The sequence below is a fragment of the Lemur catta genome, chromosome 1 (genome assembly GCF_020740605.2).
Source record: "Lemur catta isolate mLemCat1 chromosome 1, mLemCat1.pri, whole genome shotgun sequence".
NCBI lineage: Eukaryota > Metazoa > Chordata > Mammalia > Primates > Lemuridae > Lemur > Lemur catta.
The window spans coordinates 129,327,798-129,349,928 of record NC_059128.1 but is presented as its reverse complement, the minus strand read 5'-3'; the positions used below and the strand labels follow the sequence as shown (position 1 = coordinate 129,349,928).

At 38.3% G+C, this 22,131-nt stretch overlaps 1 protein-coding gene across 1 annotated transcript in view; it reads left to right on the top strand.

The window, feature by feature from the left end:
* The window catches only part of CUBN (cubilin), a 227,505-nt gene that overhangs the window by 185,996 nt on the left and 19,378 nt on the right, over nt 1–22,131 (top strand). Inside the window, exons 57-60 of the mRNA XM_045534123.1 lie at nt 151–351; nt 2,762–2,891; nt 7,014–7,231; nt 19,378–19,586. Coding sequence (XP_045390079.1) covers nt 151–351; nt 2,762–2,891; nt 7,014–7,231; nt 19,378–19,586 — 758 coding nt within the window. The remainder of the gene's footprint in view (nt 1–150; nt 352–2,761; nt 2,892–7,013; nt 7,232–19,377; nt 19,587–22,131) is intronic.

Here is a 22,131-nt window from a genome sequence, read left to right as displayed (position 1 = left end):
ATCAGGAAACCAAGTCAAATATCTCTTGATTCTCATTTTGGTTTTCATATCAATGGCATGAATCATCATAATGGTTTTCGTTTTATTTTTAAGCATTAATTGTCAGTGTTGTTTCTGACCGTAACGCTGGTGGTTCTGTGCTTTGTACAGCTCGCTCAGCTGTGACAGGAGGGTGTGTCAATGACGGTGTGTACATCATCAGGGGTAACAGCGTGGCGGCCACCCCTTTGGCCACGGTGTGTGGTGATGAGATGCTGGCTTCTGTCACCACGGCTGGCCCATTGCTGCTTAACTTCTACTCTAACGCGCAGATCACAGACTTCGGATTCAAGTTTTCCTATACGATAAACTGTGAGTAGCCATAATGATGGGGTTTGGAATTTTCTTTTTTTCTTGAGTAATTTACACAGTTTTCTTAAGTAATTTACATGAAGAGTTTTCATGCATCACCAGTTTGAAGATTCAGAGACTTTAAGGGGAAAAAATTGTCAATTAGGTGCATAGTACAAAAATACTTGGACATTTTTCCTTACAAAACAAAAGGGACCTTTTTCATGAACTTTGGCCAGAACTGCTCTTTGAAACTCAAATGGAGAATTGAGATTTATTTTGTGATTTAAGTTAAAAATTAACATTCCTGCTGTCTTTAGTTATTCATGCATTACATAAAGGTAACTTGTCCAGAATTATCCAGTTTGCTGTTTTATTTTCCCCAAGTCACTTTGCTAATACAAAAATTAACATTTTATAAATTTAAAGTAAATATAAAAGAATGTCTTCATGATCTGATAGAAAAGGATTTTTTTTAAAATGCAAAAAGCTAAAGCCCTGAAGAAAAGATTGCTATATTCAGCTGTGCTATAACTTATAACTTTTCTGTATCAAAGGCAAAGTGAAAAGACAAGCACAGATTGGACAAAGGCCTTTGTGGCTACTGAAAAAAATTGTAAGATCATATTTCTCTGTCTTGGGTAGTCTTTTTCCTTCCTGCAGGGTTAGTTTGCTGACCATATTTCTCCCACGGCATCCCAACTTCAGTCAAACAGGCACACGAATCTTGTAAAATTTTTCTTGGTTTTGTTTTATCTTTGACCAAACCTATTGCTCAAGGTGGAAAGTTAAATAGTTTCCCTTCCAATAAATTACTATTCCCATCCACAGAGGAGACTACAAATGTTAATTTGCTTATGAAAAAGGCCTTCATAATTTGTTCATATCAGACGCTATCTGAATTCTAACTCACCGTTTGCAGGGTGTGATTACATAGGATTTTGTGGCTCTGTTGGCACAAACAGGATAGAATTGAGCAATTAACTTCTCTTCCTCCCTTGTCCTGTTGATTAAAGAAAAGGACTGATTTGTTTTATTCTCTTAGTACAACTGCTGCTCTGGAGAATTAAACTCCTGCTTTATGTCCTTCTTCTCTTGAATCTCCCACTTTCCTAAGACACAATTTGCAAGGTTCAGTGTATCACCTGTGAGAGTCTCACTAAACGAGGGTTGTTGATATTAAGACTTCAAATTCTGACAGTGTACAAAGATGGAAGTCATTTAGGCCTTGATGAGCTTGGAAACCACATAATTGTGTATAAAATGAAAGGGAGTAATTGCTACCCAAATGTGACATTTAATTCATGCAGACGTACCCAGGGGTCTAAGCATATGAATACTTACAGACACACAGAGAAGAGTTTTCCCTGCAAAGTGGGCTCAGCGGAGACAAAAACAATAAATACACAAATAAAGAACCTCACACGGCAGCCACGGTTTGTTTCTCCTTCCTGAGAGATGTGAAGTCGAACATGTCCGTGCGTAGTGCATAAACCATAGAATTACCATCAAAATAGGCTAACCCCGTTATGATTTTAGAATCATAAAATAAATAAATGTGGGCCTTTCTCACCGCAGTGGGCGTGATCGTTAGGTGGCCCAATCTGTTCTGCCTTATATGTAAGCCCAAGCAAAAATAATAATTTTACATTGTTTGCGATGGGGCTTTATTATATTTTTATGGCTGTAGTTTTCTTGCCTCATGTGTATAGCTCAGGGCTCTGGGCTGTTAACTGCTGGCGGCTGGGAGGGGAGTAGGCCGAGCCTCCCCACGCTTGCTGAGGAGCAGGGATACAGATTCGAGCAGGTGGGTGTCACTCACCAGTCTCACAACTGACTACAAATCCATAGGACTGAAGAGCGCTATGCATTTGAGCCCACAGAGGGAACCAAACTGGAAAGTTCCAAGGATGATTTCCAGTACTTCACCTTGTAACAACCTGTCCCTGACAGAAGACACTTGAACCTGTGTTATTTCAGATTTCTTTCTAGATCACAGTCTTTCCCAGGACTATGTGCTCAGGGCAGGGCTTGGGTTCTGGCTGCCTTTTCTAAACTTCCAGTTACTGCTGTCATCTCTCTCAAGCTGTCAGGTAACCAGAGGAAAGGGACAAAGACACCCCGACATGTGAATGTTCTCTCTCATCATTGTCACTCTGGCTATTAATTTGACTCAGATTTATTCCTTTCCAGAATGTGTTTAAACCATTCTTCCCTGTTCCGACTCCCTTGCTGTCTCTTGTCATCTCTCCCAGTGAAAAAGTCAGAATTATTTGTAAACACAGTGAAGGGAGGTTTAAGTTACCTTAAGAAAAATAATTATCATCTCTCTTAGGGAGAAAACGATCAATAGCATAGAATATCTCAAGATCGCTTTTCCACGCTGTGAGTGATAATTGTTCTCTGTGTGTCCCCTTGTCTCCTGTTGCAGCCTGTGGTGGTGTGTTCAATTTCTCCTATGGAATCCTCAAGAGTCCTGCCTATTCCTACGCAGACTACCCCAACGACATGCACTGTTTGTATACCATCATCGTCAGTGACAACAGAGTGATTCAGCTCAAGTACGTGACAATCTGCTTTCTTAAGAAAACCCTTTTGGCTTTATTTACAGAAAAGATAATCCTTTATGGACAGAGAGCACTGACTGTCATCAGCGGTTGGTCTATTGGGAAATCTAGAGGAAGGAGGAGTGAGGTTCCTATATGATAGTTTAACCCGGGAAATGGGCCACCTGCCCTGCACACAAGCCGACAGTGACTAAGGGGGAAAAACAGGCACCCCACCAGCTAAAACAGTCGTCACAATTTTCCAACAATTGCGAAAAAACTTTATCTAATGGCTTGTCAAGTGATAGTCCCACTTTGAATCAAAGCGGGTAGGAGGGGCAAGAGAGAGCAGTTAGCATGTGTTGGGCATTTATTAAACACAAGGAACTTTGATTAATACTTTCTATAGCTGTCTTATTTTATTCTTAAAACAGTCATGTGAGTCATAGTATTCTCGTTTCACTGGTGAGAAAACTGAGGCTCTGAACAGTCCAGTAGCTTTCCTTCCCAAAGGAACCCACATTTCAATGAAGAGTCAAAATTTGAATCCATGTCAGGTTTTCCCCAAAGACCATGTCCCTAATATTTCTCTATGCTGTCTCTCAAAGAATAAAGTTTTTAATCACTTAAATTTATTTTTATTCATGTATCAGAACATCTCTAACCTGTTGCTATGCGTGATATCTTACCTTGTTAGTAAATTCTCCCCCTAATCCTAGTCACTTCCCAAAAGACTGTTGAAGGAAGTATAGCCTCTCTTGCTCCAGAATGGTGAAGTTCAAGGGCACTTTCACCTGAGCTGACATGTTTCTGTGATTTGCAGCAGGTGGTACAAAACTCTGGCAGGTGGTATAGTTCATAGCGATATAGGATTTTCCACATGGAAGCCTGCTGGGTGAGGACCACACGTACCTACTTCCCCCCATCAGTCTGTGATCAATTTCTTCCCTAAAGATAATGAACTCCCTGCAGGCTACCTCCAGGGGCCTTGGGCTATAAGGTCTCATCGAGCTTGATTTGGTTCCTGTGTCACATAGTAAGTGGTCTGTACGCTAGACCTTGAAGAAAACAGCAGATCCAACCTGCACTATTTGAAAAGAAACTGTGCTCCCAGGTCAGAGAGTCCTTTAAGTTCTAGGGACAAAAGAAGAACAAAAACTGCCAGATGGCCCTGAGCAGGAGGCCTGGGAAGGATGCCTGTCCAGGTGTGGAAGCGTAGGGGTAGCTCTTATCATTTGCTGCCGTGGCACAGTATTTGTTTCTTACACGTGTAGGAGTTTTGCCTTAGTCCAATTAGGCTGCTGTGACAAAATATCAGAAATTGGGTAGCACAACAAAAATTCTTATAGTTCTGGAGGCTGGGAAGTCTAAGATCAAGGCAGATTCAGAGTGTGGTGAGGGTCTGCTTTCTGGCTCACAGAAGGCACCTTCTTGCTGTGTCTTCACCTGATGGAAGGGGCGAGGGGTCCCTCTGGGCCCTCTTTTTTAAGGGCACTAATCCCATTCGTGATCAGGGCTCCTCCCCTGTGACCTAATCATCTCCTAAAGGCCTCACCTCCTAATAGCATCCCTTGGAGGTTAGGATTTTGACATATGAATTTAGGAGAGCACAGGCATTCAGACCATGGTTGATACACATATCAACTTACATAGATATACATTATCTATATAAAATACAAAATATACATGTATTTTTCAGTTTTCAGCTTGGATTCTAGAGCTTACCCTAGTCAAAGTTCGTATCACATGGGTTTGGAAAATTATTTATTGTACACTTTCTAGGAGTCTACATTCTACAAAATAGAAACTCTCCTAGGTGCTGAAGAAGATTCAGACATTAGTAAAACATAAATCCTCCTCCTAAGGCTCTCAGAATATGCTGGCCACATAAGGTTTTCTGTCAGTGGGCTATTTTTCAGTTATCTTCTGTGCTCTCCTGGGAAAGTGATGCAAAATAAAAAGCCAAAACAGGTTTGAGTCCTCTTGAAAATTCAGGTGTTATCTTTCTTTGTGGATTCTTATTGTGGAAAATAAATATTTTGTCCACAGAGAATAAAAGCAAATGTAGTGCTCTTGGATATTACCTAGCTATTGTTCTGCCCTGATCTTCTTTCATAAGAACATTAAATGGTACATGTGATAAAAGAAACTTAAGAATTTTTTCATCTTATTCTTCATCATCAGTTTGAAAATAATCAACCAACTAAAACCGTTTAGAAACAAATTAACAGATTTTTTTCTTAAGGTTGTTAAAAGGAAGTATTTAATTATTAGATATTTTCAACATTATTCCATATTATGTGTCATTTATTAAAACTGCTAGCAAAAAAAATATTGAGAAAGCAGAAGATCCTACAAAAATGAGGACATGATATAAAATAATTTAAACAAGTTCGAAAAAAATCTATAATAATCCCACTATAAAATCCTAAAGTAACACCATGTAGGAAGTCTTGCTTATTTAGGAACTTGGGGAATAGTTACTTAAAATGACAAAGCATAGGCTTAGATTACAGCACTGAATAAAGCCATCAAAGAAAAGTTAGAGATGTGTCTGTCAGGGTAGGTTATAAGTGGAACAAATGATCCTAATGCACAGCAGCTTAACTCAGCAAGTTTATTTCTCATTTGTGTGAGTATGTTCCGTGTGGCCTGGCAAGGAAGCTGTGTTCATCATGCTCACACAGCAGCCCCAGCTAATGGCAGCTTCATTTTCATATTTGCTTCCATGATCACCACTGCAGTGGGAAGGCAATGGGGCAAAGAGAGTAGTAGTTTGTAAAACTTCTTCCACAGAGTAATATACAATACTTTATCATATATTATGATATGGCCATGTAAATTTCTGTGGCCAAAGCAAGTCCCATGGCCGTGCCAAACCTCAGAGTGTGCACATAAGGGCACTTCTAGCACCACCTGGGCAAGTTCCATGACTCCCACAAGGATCTTTTTTGTTGTGTTTTTGAAACAGAGTCTCACTCTGTTGCCTGGGCTAGAGTGCTGTGGCATCAGCCTAGCTCACAGCAACCTTAAACTCCTGAGCTCAAGTGATCCTCCTACCTAAGCCTTTTGAGTAGCTGAAACTACAATTGCTCACCATCACACCTGGCTAATTTTTTATTTCTATTTTTAGTTGGGCAGCTAATTTTTTCTATTTTTAGTAAAGACGAAATCTAACTGTTGCTCAGGCTGGTCTCAAACTCCCTCTCTCAAGTGATCCTCCTGCCTTGGCCTCCCAGAGTGCTAGGATTACACGCGTGAGCCACTGTGCCCAGCCACACAAGGATCTTAAATGTGAATTTCTTGTTAGAGCAATCAAGTGAGACTCAACAGAAATTTGTTCATTCTTTCCTACCATTGGTTTTATATTTTTATATCTTTTTATGGAGATACAATTTATTTCATATTCTTAATTTTCAAAGTCATCATCATCATCATCATCATCATCATAATGTCATTTTTGGAGCATCTATTATGTGCCAGATACCATAGTTTGGTTTTACTCATATTGCTCTCTTAACCTTACTAAAAACTCCACTTTAAAAGAGGGAAACGAGACTGTGAGAACGAGAATGGTGCTGTGATTCCAAGGCCAGTATTTCTTCTCTCTCACATTAGCATGCTTCCCACAGCAAAGAATAGGACAATAGTACCACCTCATCTCATAAAAGAACAAGGGAAGAATAAATACCATATTTTTAATGAGACTAAAAAACTAAAGTCTATTTATTAAAGGAATAATAAATATTAGTTCAACTAGTCAAAACTTGATCTCAAATGGACTTTAATATGTCCCCTCACTAGGGGGAAAATGTTATATTTTGGATTAGAGGACCTGTGAGATATCTAAATGGAGATATCTAGTTGGAATCTGAAGCTTGAAGTGTAGGACTGTATCTTATTCATCCTTACATCTCTGGCTACTAACACAGTTTTTGGCATATTGTAGTTACTCAAAAAATTTTAGCTAAACTTTTGAACTGATTAGCAAAGTAATGTCTTATTTCTAATATTTCCTATCAAGTGAAGCTTGGATTCTCCCCTATTAGTTTTTGCCTTGTCTTTAAAAAAAAAAAAAAAAAACCAAGGGAAGTCCAAATGGAGAACATTGGTATTAACAAGGTATATATTTCACAGGTTCAATGATTTTGATGTAGTTCCCTCCACCTCCTGCTCCCAGGACTACTTGGCAATTTATGATGGCTCCAACACCAGTGATCCGCTTCTTGGCAAATTCTGTGGTTCCAGGCATCCGCCAAATATTAAGAGCAGCAATAATACTATGCTCCTGGCATTCAAGACAGATTCATTCCAGACAGCAAGAGGCTGGAAGCTATCTTTCCGGCAGACATTGGGTAAGAATTTTGGACACGGAAATCTATTTTTCATGACTGTTATCTTTCTGCTTTACTTAATTTTTTCCTACCTGACTACATTTCCTTTTCATTTAAGCTTAGAGGAATATGTCACATAAAGTCTTGGTTGTAAAAATTATGTATGACATATATTGATTTTTCTGCAAATTCATTCAACAAATGTACCTCCCTAGCATACAAAGGCAAAGTCTGTCTATATAATCACCCTCAAATGAGACCTGAGCCTCATTTTGTCACCTGTGGAAAGAGTCAAAATGGAGCCTAAAGGCAGTCAAGGCTCAGCTCAAGAAAGAAGCCCCATTGCTTATGCTAACCCAAAACAAGATGCCCGTAAGGTCACAAATGAGTGCTACCCATCTGGAGGATCAACTGAAACTGTGGACCTCCATGCTGCAACCACATAGTCAAATGCTTTCCAACAAAACATGGACACAACAAAGTCATTAACTAAGTTAACTTTAAAATTAACAAATAGTTTTCATTTTTTGAAATTATTAAGTATATAATAGTTAGATTTTTACAAAATAATGTACATTTTTAAGTGTATCTAATTGAAGTTTCTTGAATGCGGCCTTATTTGATTACAGGTAAATTAATGCAGCTTTCCAAGATGAAAACGTTCCCCACCTCTGGTCTAAGACATTTAATATTTGACTCTGGAAAGTATTTTGATTCAGCTATTTTAATATACATATAATTAATGTTCTACAAACTAATAGCTCTCCAAACAAATCCAATGCTCTGTGAAGACTCAGAAAGACCTGGGCTGTTTTCTACAATAATAACCATGACTTACTTTTTAAAGTTGTTCTTTGTCTTTATCCCATAGTTTGGATAATCTTCATTTCTCTGATACAAAGCAGAGCTCACCTGAAACTTCTTTCCATTTGACATGTGATTTTTTTTTCCATGCATTTCTTGAGGGAAGCAATTAGACATTTGTGTTTTGAAGGCTTCCCAGTAAACTGCAAAACTCATGACAAATGGTATCCCAAAATCCCTTTGCCACCTACCCTACTTGGCTGTCTCAACAATAACTTGAAAGCGAGTCTCAGAGGCAGACGGGGAGTTTTGCCTTAACAGAATTGTGTAAGTGAAATTGCATACAAAAGACAGAGGCCATTTTAAAAGAAAAAATAAGTTTCCTTTGGAAATTATTTTGCACCAAAAAATGTATATATTCTTGCCTTTAACACAGACTTCAGACCAAATGGCACATGTTGGCATTTGCTCTACTACCTGCTTTCAAGTTGTTTTTCTTTTTCCTAATATATCCTCCCAGGATCATTGACATAGTTGTCTTAAAACTCTCCTTCCTATTGTCATCTGTATGAAACTTCCCAAGTTACCCAGGTTTCCCTGGCCTCATTAACTTACTGTATTTTTCTGAGCTACAAAGCAGACATTTTTAGACTTACTGTGATTTTACAGAAGGAAAAATCTTACACTGGCAGGGCTATTGTTCATGCTTGAGTCACTGAACAGTCACAGTAACTTACCGTCTTCCTCTGGCCACAGTGTGAGAGAAGGTTGAAGTGGAGAATGGAGAAATGGAATTTCATTACTTGCCAGAATTGTGCTACCACTGTATTTCATGAGGAAGACTTTTACCTCCTTTTCATCTGTATAAATCCCATTGGCCCCTTGGAAATACTTAGAAGTCATTTTAACTACACTTTGGTGATTTTTAAGTGAAAACCTCATTTAGTATTGTGATGGTCTTATAAAACTTTCAAGACCACATCTGTTTAGTTTACTGATCATTCTGCATAACTTTTAAATTGTGTTTGGTTTTTGTTGTTTGTAATGAGGAGAAGAGAAGGGAATGGTAAGAGCAGCTTTGATTGTGGGGCTTATAGGATCTTTTTGTTGTAGATCTGGTTAAAAACACTAGACTTGGCTAATAGGGTACAGCTTTCACCTCTCTCTCATCCATTTAAAACCACCCTGCCTTTCCTCCAAAGAGCGGGAAAGCAACTCTGTGGACACCAGACAGTGAATTTTCATAACTAAATCTATCAGTTCATCTTGGAAAACAGTATCTTCACTGAGTAAATAACTAATGTGAAAAGGAGACCATTTTAGTGTATGACATTTCTGTTTAGATCTTAAACACTAAGTAGAGTTTTGAAAATTCGCTGTTTAGATTGTACACTTGGCAATACTTTATGTACATCTGCTTTAATATTTTAGAAGTCAGTAAAGATCCCGGCTTATGTAATTGTGTGATTATTAGGTTAACTTCTCCTTGTGCATTTGTTACATTCGTATTGCTACTGAGTCAGAGCAAATTTGAGGAAAATATCCCCCAGTTGCTAATTACTAAATATGTAGTGAAATCGGGTCCCCTTTTTTCATGGAACTTTTACTGTTAGAGGCCCATGTGCATAGAACATAAAGTAAGGAAAAAGCAAATTTGGCAAGCAATATTCAGGAGCTGCTATCTAACTAATGTAAATGTATCTGCCCATTTTCCCCATGCTCTCCAACACTATGTAAATAATTGATCCCGAATGGCTGACAACCAGCAAAATGATCATACTGATCTTCAGGCATCTGTGAAACTCTAAAATTATCTGCACATCTGAGCCTTTTTCTGGACCAACTACATAGCTTCTATTAGCTTGTCAACGACTTCTGTGCTCCCAATTTACAAAGCCATTGCTTCTGTGGATTCAGCTAAAGTGGACATGTTCTGTACAACGGAACTTGGTCCAACTAGGCTTCAGGTTGGTGGGCATTTAAATTAGTGGGTTGCCAAGGAGAGAATAAGGAGTGCCCCCAACACACACACACCACAGGACAGTGCGTCACAGGAGGACAAGGCTGCGTCCCTGAGAAACACGGCAGTACCGGGCACAAGCGACAGCAGTAGCTGGAAACACAACTCAAAGTTCCCCGTCCTCAGCTGCCCACAGCACACATGCTGAGGATGAGGCCACTACCTGTCTTCCTCCACCTGGGTATCTGCCATACGGAGAATGAGTCAGGTGGCATTAAGGTCAGACTCAGAGACCTTTGCTATGAGACAAAGGCAAAAATACCAAAGCACATGTCTAGCAAGGACAGAATGAATCACGGTCCAACAAAGGTAGATATATAGCCAGATGGGAAGAGCTGTAGACCAGGAAGGAGGTGGCCACAATCCAATTGATTCATTATGTCATTGCCTGGTGTTGTGGCTTTAGAAAATTCTTATAATATTTCTGAACTCAATTTTTCCCCCCCACAAGAGATCAATTTGAAATATTGTCACTATCTGTGTCTTAAGAATGTGTTGGGGATGAAGGAGATAATTCCTGTAAAGCACCTTAGCTGTCAAAGAGAAAGATTCTCTGTACTAAAAAGTAATATTGAAGTCCCAAATTTCTAGAAGATTCCAAGACCCTCCCCACTCTATTTCCAAGGTAGAGGGTGACTGAGGGGTAGGCAGAGACCACCATTCTCAACAGGACCACTTCATGCTACAAGGATTTCTTGTTGTTTCTTACCTACTTTGCACTGAAATCTAACCATTAAATTCTAAATTATGTTTCTAACCTAAATCTGAAATCAAAGCTAAATTCTAATTAAATCCTTAGGCCTTACAGAACCCTAGCATGTAATTTTCAGTCCGTCAATATTGGCTGTATGAATGAATTAGCGAATAAATGGATAAATTATACCTGCTTCAAAGTTATATTTTGAGATATAACATGTACCACATATTATACATTAGATTATATCTAGATTCACTTCATTCTCCAAATTCAATCATGGTTCACATAGTTAAGCTATTACACGGAGAAGTAAATTGGATCACTTTTATCCACAGGGAATCATTAGTGGAAACACTGGATCAGACTCAGTATCTGAGACGTGTGTGTTTGGTCTATGGATTTCTACCTGTCACCTTAACATCTGGAAAATGTCTCTCAAATACAACAAAGGAAGACAGTTGGGAGTGGCAGGAGGAAGTTGAAGGAGATGAAAAAGGGTTCATTTGTAAGAGAGTATAAGAAAAGAAGGAAAGGGAAACAGAGAAAGCTGAGATGGAAAATCCAGTCACAACAAATGGAGAAAAATCTAACAGCATGTCAAATTAGACTTCACCTTCTAGTTGGTTTTAAGTTTCACAGTTTGGGTGTTAAGTTTAAACTTTGAGAAACAGTCTAAAATTCTGTAGCTAAATAATAAAAGAATAAACTTTAAAACATTCAATAGACATGTATTATGTCTCTAGATGCCCCTTAGCAGCTGATATAACCTACCAATCCACAGTGCTGTTAAAAGTACAAATGCAATAAGGTAGTTGGATTATAACTTGCATAATTTGATAAATCACTACTCAAATAACTCTCAGTTTAGCAATAATGGGGTTATTACTTGAAAGCAAGAGAGGAATGCTATTTGTCTGGTTTCTTAATGTCATTTGCTCTCTCTGATGAAGTCTGAGAACGAGATGAGCTGAAACCATAAACCCATTTAACGAAAACGTGACTAAGCCCATTTCCGCCCTTTCTAAGCCTTGAAACTGTTACTGGTGATTAGACTTCCCTTGGGGGATGGTGCCAAAGACAAGGTTATCTGTAGGTTATTCTTTGTGGGTTTTATTGAAAAAGGCTTTTTGCTGAGCTCAGATTGTGGGAACGGGATAAAGAAACCAACAAATGCTTAGTTCACCAAAACCTTACAAAAGCAAGCAGACTGGAGTTAAATTCCAAATCATCAGAAAGTAAAGAAAGGTTTTTAATACACATAGTCCAGCATCAGAGTTTGTGCTCCCCACCCCCAAATGACCAGATTACTGCCCTGGTCTAGAAGGGTAGAGATGTCCTTGGGAAAAATAAAACCAGACGATATTGTAGAGACCAAACTAAGTGATAAAATTGAGTTAATGGTAAATTATAAGATAACACTTTGAAAAACATTCACGAGAACAAGGGCTAGAAAGCAATTATTCTGCATAACCTAAGCCACAAAATGCAAACCAATGTTGTGTGTGATAACTAGATAGTTTGGGTTAAATTGTTTGTCACCATAGATTCTCTGTAATAATCATCATCCTTGGTTTTGCTGTAGTGTTTCCAGGAACATAAAAGCAAAATATATCCAGTCAGCAACAAACATTTAAACACATTCTTTGGTTGTAAATGAATTGTTCAGAAATAGTATTAGGGCCATGGGACTGTATTCTCTCTCCACTCTAATATATGAAAAGTCTGTTAACTTCCTGCGGTAGGTTCACCTTCTGCTCACTCACTGGCAGGGGCAGACTTGTCGCAAAGTCCCAGGGCATGATGAAAATGAGTCCTGCCAGATACAGCACGGACTCTGAGTCACGTACTCTGCCAGATGTAGCACAAGCTGCGTGACGGAGATTCCTTCATCTCATCCTCACAACTCCTGCGTGAGAAGGAGTTATCCCAGTTTACAAAGGAGGGAAGAAGAATTTAAGAGATTAAGTAATTTATTTCTGGTCAAAGGGTTTGTAGGAGGGAAAGCCAAGCTTTGAACTAGGTTTGACGGTCTCCCAAACTCATGATTTTCCTAATCAGCCTACATGGCCTCTGTGGCAATTGGTAAAAGTGTCCAGGGATGGAGGGAGAGCCGGGGTTGAGTTTTCTGAAAGGCAAGTGGTAACTTTTCTTACGAGCAGGAGTAGAGTGACCTCTCCCCTCTTGCATCTTTCTCATAGCACATGATGGTTTTTACCTAGTCCCAAATGCACTAACACTATTGCCATATTCACATTGCACATGACTCCAGCAGTCACTGTTTGCTCCCTTTCATTAGGAAAGGAAAATATTTTTAATAACCTCTTTATTTAAAAACCTGTTTATTAATACTGTAATATAGTATAATTATATTTATATAATATTACATTTATGATGTAAATATTATATAACCTTCAAATATAGTTATATAAATATATCTTATATTTTATAATATATATTTATAACTTATTTATTAGAAATTTATATGAATACTAAATAGCAAAAACTTATAAATATAATTATATATCAATAATATAATTTATATAATATTATAAACATGTATTTATAAATAGCATAAATACATATTAATATATATTGTGTGTATGTACATATTAACATATATGAAGTGAAAGCCCATTACCTTTCTGGTGTTGTTGACAGACACATGTCACATTTGTCTTGTTGGCTTTGTGTGACATAGTGAATGATAAAGAATCAGCACAGTTCTGGAGAGTTTAACTGCACTGTAACGAAAGGATAATAAATCCTTATATTAATATCAAAAAAATCTTTATGCTTAAATTATAGTCTCTAACTTCATAAAATCCCTTACCACAGGATTCTAACAAAATGAAGGGATTTGGACATTTATTTTTTTAATGCAATCTGATTGATATGTTTATCATATAGTTCAGCTTATAAATTGGGGAACTAAGTCACAAAGAAATTAGGTGACTTGCCAAGGTCACTTAGCAAGTCTTGAGCAGGAGTATGAAAGTAATCCCTGTCTCCATGAAATAATACTGCCGCCAGAGTAATAGAAGTTGAAATATCAATGAAACAATGCACAAACTAATACATCAACAATAAAACAATTCCATTTCCTTGTTTAAATAATTATTTTAAAACTATTAGATACTTGATCCGATTTTATCAGTTCCACATCTTTTATATCGTGACCTATTTTAGGATTACATGAATGGTATTATGGTTTTTTAATTTTGGTGTCCACCTGTTCATTGTTAGTATCTAGAAATGTGATTGACTTTTATGTATTCTTTTATCCTGAATTTTTACTGAACACACTTATTCTAAGAGTATCTTTCTATATTCCTTGAGATTTTCTACATGGATAATAACGTCACCTGCAAATAGTGGAAGTTTTATTTCCTCATTTCTAGTCTATATATTTTTTATCTTTCCTAATACTGGCGAGAATTCTAATACTATGCTGACTCGGAGGGGTGTGAAATAAATATCCTTGCCTTGTTCCGGATCTCAGGGAGAAAGCATTTAGCTTTTCACCAGTAAGTATACTGTTAGCTGTAGATTTTTATAGATTTTTCAACTTTTTATCAAGTTCAGAAATTTCCTTCTTTTCCTAGTTTTCTGAGAGTTTTTATCATGAATATGTGTTGGATTTTGTCAAAACCTTTTCAGCATCAATTGACATGATCAATCATTCTGCTTGATAAATTATTTTTAAAATTTCATAGTTGGAAAGAATAATTCTCATGAAATGCTCTAGGACTAATGAAACATATATGGGGTATTTTCAGTGATATCTAAATAATGAAAAATAAATGAAAAGATAATGATAAAGTTCTCTTTATTCTGTTCTTTATACCTGTATTACTCTTTTTCTATTGACTATAGCTACTGACTAGCTGCTGAAATTATTTTTCTTTTAGTAAGTTACCATTCTTTTCGTATTTTAGTTTTAGGCTTCCCAAATATTACCAGACTTAATACACATTCTAAGTTAAATTAGGTTGGGTCTCAAATTAGGATATCTAAAGTGAGTCAAATTGATTGAAGTTGCTAAAAACAAAACAAAACAAAAAAACTTCATGTTACAAAAACCATTGGGATTTTTAAAATTCTATAACATAAACATTACACCTAAAATATTGTACACATTAGAGGTTAGGGAGTAGAATAATAAATATTATTTACTTTTAAAGAAAAAGAGAAAACAGGTTTTTTTTTAAAATGAATTTTTTAAAATGAATACACTGCTTTGGGGCAATTGTATAAGCCGGAGCTTTGAAAACCGTCGTAAGGTTTAGTTCAGAAAAGGATTATGTAGATTGAGTCCTGCATCCCTATGTGGCTGAAAGAATGTTATCTTGGTGTGCTCACCTTTCCCCAAGGCACCAGGTTTAAATTCGTTTGTAGCCTGCTCTTTTCTGCTGCTTCCTTCAGCGGCAGCCTAAAGCCACAGTTGGCTCTTTGGGTAACAGGAAAATGCCTGGAGCCAGGTGGATGCGTGAGTCTGGCTACAGTTCACCTTCTAAGTGGTGGTCGTGCAGAGACGGGTAGAGATACTATCCCGAAGACCTCAGTAAGATGTCAGCCACAAAAATGTCAGCTCTCAAAATAACTATTTAAAAATGTATCTCTCTAATTCCACTAAAGCTTTCAAGATGTTTTCTCTTAGATAATAGAACTGTTTTTTCCTTTATCAGATTGCTCCTGGCTTGAGATTCACACTGAAGCTTAATCGTTGGAGGGAAATCATTCAGGATTCAGTTACTGATTTTTAATTAAGTAGATCTGGACCCGGATCTCATTGCTCACAATGGGGTTATAAGTCTAATATTTCTTTTGCCAAAACATTTTCTTTCTCTAAAGCAGTAGCTTGTTTGTGTGTGAGATGTTTCCAGTTTAGGGAAGAAAGTCACAGTGACATTTGTTCTCGGGCAAAGGTGTCGTTAGAGAGTGGCTCTGACATAGCCTGACTGATGAAGCAGGTGCTGATGGATGAGAGCTGTCTGGATGGTGGAAAAATGTGCAATAATGAGGAAGATGATGGATTCACAATGCTAAAAATACCAAGTTGAAGATGTCTTACGTAGTAACAAAAAAAGGCAGTTTCAAAGCATCAACACAGTAAATATATATTACTTTCTCATGTATAGGACTCTATTTCATAGTGACAGAGTTCTTCATACTATATTCTTCCACCATTGAAATAGGGAAATAGTAATGTGGCAATAGCACTTTTTTGGTAAGGAAGCTTTCTGTTGTTGATAGTGATCTCCATATTTTTCCCAAAGACATAAATACTGATGTTTCCATTTTGCTATAGGAGAAGCAGAAGCATAGAGCAATTGTACTGTGTTTAAACACGGAAGTGAGGGAATTAGAGCAGCCACCATTGCCTGCACCACACAAACACCTATTCACTCATATACTATTATATTCAATTCATATAGTATTATATTCACTTCAATTATTTCACTATTTTGGCCAAGATTATCTGATGATAATGTTAGTTCCCCACTTTCTTTATTCTCTGTGTATATTTTATGAATTAAGCAATGTGCTCTATTATAGTTTGATATCTTGAACAAGTTTTTTCTATGTGTACCAGTCTGCTATTACCACAATAATGCTGTGTAACAAACCCTCCAAAATTCAGTGGCTTATGATGAAAGCATTTGTTTTTTATCACTTATGGGTCTACGGACTGGCTTGCCTGTCTCTTCTCTAGGTTGCCTGGGGGCTGCACCCAGCTCTAGAGTTGAGTCTGGGTCCAAATCTGCTCCACACGAATCCACTTTCTTTTTGGACCAGCAGTTACTTGTGGCATGACCTCTCACTGGATCACAGGGTTACACAAGGCCCAGCCAAAAAAACATGAACACATTTAAGGCCTCTGCCTACTTGATGACCACTGATACTTGTTGTCTAAAAGCAAGTCACATGGCCAACCCTAATATCAAGTGCACAGAAAAATAAACTCTGTCTATTCTAGTGTACTGCAAAGAGGACTGAAGACAGACTAAAGGATTTAGAATTAGCCAATTAAGCCAGGAGTGGTGGTATGCACCTGTAATCCCAGCTACTCACAAGGCTGAAGCAGGGTTGCTTGAGCCCAGGGGTTTGAGACCAGCCTGGGCTACATAGTGAGACTCCATCTCAACAAAAAAAAAAAAAAAAAAAAAGAAGAAGAAGAAAGAAAAAGAAAAAAGAACCAGCCAATCTACCACTCAATCCATGGCAGCACACTCCAACAATTTAAGGATTTTTGTCCTGGGGGTTCCCTGGAAGGAGGGTGTGTCTGCCTTATGGCATTTATAGTAGTAGTACCATATAATAAATGTGTGTAATGGCATTTACTGTGCCCAAGTCCAATTATCATTCTTCCCTTATTAATTTAGCAACAATTAATAAATAGTGATAAAATATATAGGCTGAGATTTTTAAAATAACATTTAGTTTCTGAAGGGGATGTACTAATGCTCAGCAACATCATTTTCCTGCATACAAACCTCCAAGTCCTCCTTGCCCCTGCCACCTCCGTCCTGCACTACAGCAACATCCTCCTAATACTGCCACCAGGTAAATTTTTAGATCAGACTTGCTTAGAAAGTACATTCTGATCCTACCAAACCCTTTCAAGTGGACGGCCATTATCCACAGAGTCAAGTCTAAACGTCAGACTCTCTAATGAGGCATTCGAGGCCCTATGTAGACCAGCCTGTCTTATTTTCCCAATCTTAATTCTCATTATTCTCCTTCATGTGCCCTGTTGTTTTTCTCAAACAGAATTATGCTTTCCTGTGCATATAATGTAAATTCTTGGCCATTTGTCCTTTGATCATGAGGTTCTTTCAGCCTGGAATTGTCAATACCAGTCCCATTTCCACATGGTTTCACCCTATTTATCCTTCAAGACCTAGACCAAATGTCACCTCCTCCTTGAAACATTCTAGATCTTCATAGCCAAAGTAATCTCCCCCCTCTTGCAAAACTGCAAGGCTTTTCTGCCTCTTTTATGGAACCTATCATTTTCTAAATTGTGTCATCGTTGTTTATCTCTGACGGATTATCACTGATCTTTTCCTACTGCAATACTCAATGTATTTCTTTGACTATCAAAACAATATTTAATAAATAAATGTATTAATCCATTAATGTTCTTCCTTGATACACATGCCAGTAAGCTTAAGTAGTTTCCTTAAGTTACAATCAGTCCACGCTGGAATGAAAGCTGTTCAAACTCCAACTTCCTTTAGTCTGCAGACCTGTTTTGGATTAGCAGAATCATTATCGATATAGAGTGCCGTGCTGCATATCGCTTAGATTTCAGAATGATTTTGTCCTAGATGCCATCTCTGAATATATCGGTGACCAGGCCTTTGGAAGCATTTCAACTCCAGGAAACGTCTGACAGTGCAAATATGCTACAGTTTTGCCTGACTTAGAAGCTATGGACAGGGCGGCCTGGCCTACTAAATACTGCACCTGCACCATCCACTGGATTTGCAGCAATGAGAAGGCTGCTGCTGTTTATATTTCTGCCAAGATCCAAGTACAAAATCTTAGTGCCTCCTAATGTTGAAAGCAATCCTTTCACTGTTAGCAAATAAACAAGTGGAATAAGACAAAATAGATGGAAGACCAATGCCTGGGAATTTTAATTTTGGAATTAGTAATGACCTATATTCGTGTAGAACGCAAGCTTCATGAACATTGCTCTTAACACCTATTTAATCCCTATTCCTACGAGGGCTATTTTGAGCTTAATTCATCCTCACTGTTTCTTTCAAAATTGTCAATAAGTTTTTTTCTTCTTTTCATGCTCTTCTTACATCACTTCTGAGGCATCAGCTTAGGCTGTGGAATGGACAAAACTAAATCCTATGTTCTGAGGATTTTGTTCTGTATTTTTTTATAGTAGACCATTTAATCATTTTGAGATTATCCTTTATCTCCCTTTTGTATTTTTATTCTGAATTATAAAACTTTTATCTCAAAGTAGACTTTTTTCTCCAATAATTTTTTTTTAGCTTCCCCTTCTTTTGGGAAAAGAAAAAGTCAAATACAGAGTGTGGCTTAATAACAACCAGACAGCAGGTTCTTGCTATCAGACTATTTAAACAAAAGATTTGTTGGGCGTCAATATTCTCGAGGTGCTGGGTAAATTCTTCATAAATTCAGTTTTCAATCTGCTAGTGTTCATAAAAGCAGAACATAAAAGTAAAACATGTTCACACTTTCCACCAGTTTTATTATGCAAAATACTTACTTTTGTATCAAATTGGATTTTCTCAAGGTTAGGAAAAGCTTCAAGAAATCACATCAGCTGTTCTAAAAATGTGCATCGAACTCAATGTGGTTCCCACTTCTCTCGAAAACTCTGTATGAATGAGAAGGAGATAACTGAGGGTGAAGGGAGAGAGGGAAGGAGGGAGGGAAGGAGGGAGGGAAGTAAAGGAGGGAGGAAGGAAGAATGGAAGGAAGGAAGGATGGACGAAGCCATATACCACCTGCGGAAGCCCACTGACTCTCAGAGAACAACCTGATAATTTTCACAGTGTGCTAGAAAATAGGAACTATGTTCTCTTTCAAATCCTCCATGTAAAACTTAAGATGCCTTCCGTCTGGTCTGCATGGTGATGTGTCTTTGTTTTAACGCAGGGCCTGAGCAGGGATGCGGCGGTTATCTGACAGGTTCCAGCAATACCTTTGTCTCTCCTGATGCTGATTCGAATGGAAGATATGACAAGAATTTAAACTGTGTGTGGTTCATAATTGCACCTGTAAACAAACTAATTAACCTCACCTTCAGTACATTTGCTCTGGAGGCAGCAACTAGTATGAGCAGATGCGTTTATGATTATGTAAAGGTAAGGCCGTTTTATTTTTTAACAGAGGCTACTAGTCCCAGCCTTCAATATAGTGTATTGCAGTTTACACCCTATAGGAAGTCCTGAAAATTGTGAGTACGAGTACTACTTCTTTTTAAAACGAACAATTCTTCAATGATGCAACATATAGTATTACAGATGCTCTATCTCCATGTCAAATTAATCTTTAATATGGGTGATTCAAAAATTTTGTGTGGCTTTTAACATCATTAGGATTCCCTGTTCGTCAGTGCTTTGCAAGAGCTGATCTATGGGAAGATTGGTTTTATGTAAAGAGATATTCAAAGGATCTTTGGCAAATCCTAAAATAAATGACAATGTCTGTTGTGATGCAAATAATCACCCCTTAATTTGTCTACTTTTTAAGCTTATAGATTTACTTCTCATATTACATTTAGATATAGAAAATATATTAGTTCTGAAGTCCCATTAAAAGTAAATTCAGTAACCTTTCTGTTCACTTTTTTTTTTTTTTTTGGTGACAGAGTCTTGCTCTGTTGCCCGGGCTAGAGTGCAGTGGCATCATCATAGCTCACTGCAACCTCAAACTCCTGGGCTCAAGCAATTCTCCTGCCTCAGCCTCCTGAGTACCTGAGACCACAGGCATGTGCCACCATGCCCAGATAATTTTTCTATTTTTTTGTAGAGATGGGGTCTTGCACTTGCTCAGGCTGGTTTCAAACTCCTGGCCTCAAGCAGTCCTCCCACCTCGACCCCCCACAGTGCTAGGATTATAGGCATGAGCCACTACTCCCGGCCTTTCTCTGTTCAATCTGTAATGACTCACATTAAATTATTGTACTTATGAGGCTATATAAATTAAGATTACAAGTGTTAAGTAGCATCAGTTAATATTTACTACTGCAGTCTCAAGGGAAAAATAACAAGTGTGGCAACATTTCTGTCCGTGAGGAGCTAAGTCTGATTGGAAAATTAAGGCATGACACATGCACGTCACCAGTGAACACTTCAGGACAGTAAATATTTAAATGCTAACTCACACATTAGACACAGGCATGAAGCAGTGTGCAAGTTTAAAAGGGAAAAGGTTAGTGATAATCTGGCGTTACCATGAAAGACTTCACAGAGTGAAGGAAAACTCATTCAAGCCAGGAGAGAATTCTGGGCAAGGTGAACATCAAGAAAAGCCATGGAGGTTAGAATGTGCATGTTAGATTTTATGCAGCTGAAAATAAGGAGTGCTTGAAGGATTTCCAGTGAGTGATCTGATGAGAGTGGTATGTAAGGAAGTGTCACCTGGAATCGGCATCCGGGGAGGACTGGAAGGAGAGGCATCTCGGAGGGCTCCAGGGAGAGGTCACCCTTAGTTGGGAGGTCACTCTTGGGCAGCTGCAGGGGAGACGGCAAGATGGGTGCAAGAGAAACTTAAGTTCTAGGACTGTTGCAAATTTTAAGGAAATTGGTTTTAAAAGAAAAGGAAGGGAAAGTCATAGATGGAATACACATTTGAGCACGTAATCATATACATGTATTTTTACTGTGATAAACACCAAGTGCAGGAGACCAGAACAGTATCAGGAGGAAACCATGGCAGACACGTGGGACTGCAGCGGGCAGAGAATGGGGCGGGGGTCCAGAGAGAAGGCAGCGCCACCGTGGACAGACAGGAGGCAGAAAAAGGGGATTCCTTAGGTCAGGGGAAACGATGCTTCCCTAGAGGCTGACAGCATGGAGCTAGACAGCCACGCTCTCACTCACCCCCAGGAAAGGCACACAGGGAGGCACTTGGAGAGGACAACAGAGACAGGAAGAAAAAAAAAAAAGATGAGTCATGAACAAATGGGAACACCAGGCATCATGCAGTGTCCCTGGAGTCAAGGGGGAAGATTCTTTCACAAAGGACAGGTGATCAATGCTATTAAATTGCCAAGGAGAGGCCAAGAAGGGTTAAGATGAAGAGCAAACTCCTCCCCTTGGATGACGAGCATTTTAACAAAATATCGGTACAGAAGCTGCATCAGAGGAGTTCGTGGGAGACCAGAGATGACAGAAGCGTCCTTTCAGCTTGAATTCTTCTTTTCTATAACCAGACCAACATGGCCAGCGTAGCTCTAAAGCTGATATTCAAGACTGTTCAGGAGCTTCCTTGGTTTTCCAGAAAGGTATTAATGTGCTTTGGAGACAGTCAGGGGACTCAAACCCACTTCTGCAACCAGACAGATTTCCTAATCTTCCTGAATCATCACCTCATCTATTTAGAAACAAAATCACATAATACCTACCTTGCAAAGCTGTTTTGAGGATAAAAATCATACATACTACAGTGTTCAGAGCTGTGCCTGACATAATTTGTAAACAAATTTACCTTTTTTCCTTTTGAGTCATTCCAAGTAGGCATGGACACTATGGAATCTCCTTTTCTTAAAATACAAAAAATAATTGATTTACATATAGAATTATAAGTTTACATTTCTTTAGAATGTTTTCGGTATGGTCCTACCAGGAGGGTTGATTGGATTTACTCTCAAGACCCATTTTTATGGGGTGTAATTTGATAATAGCA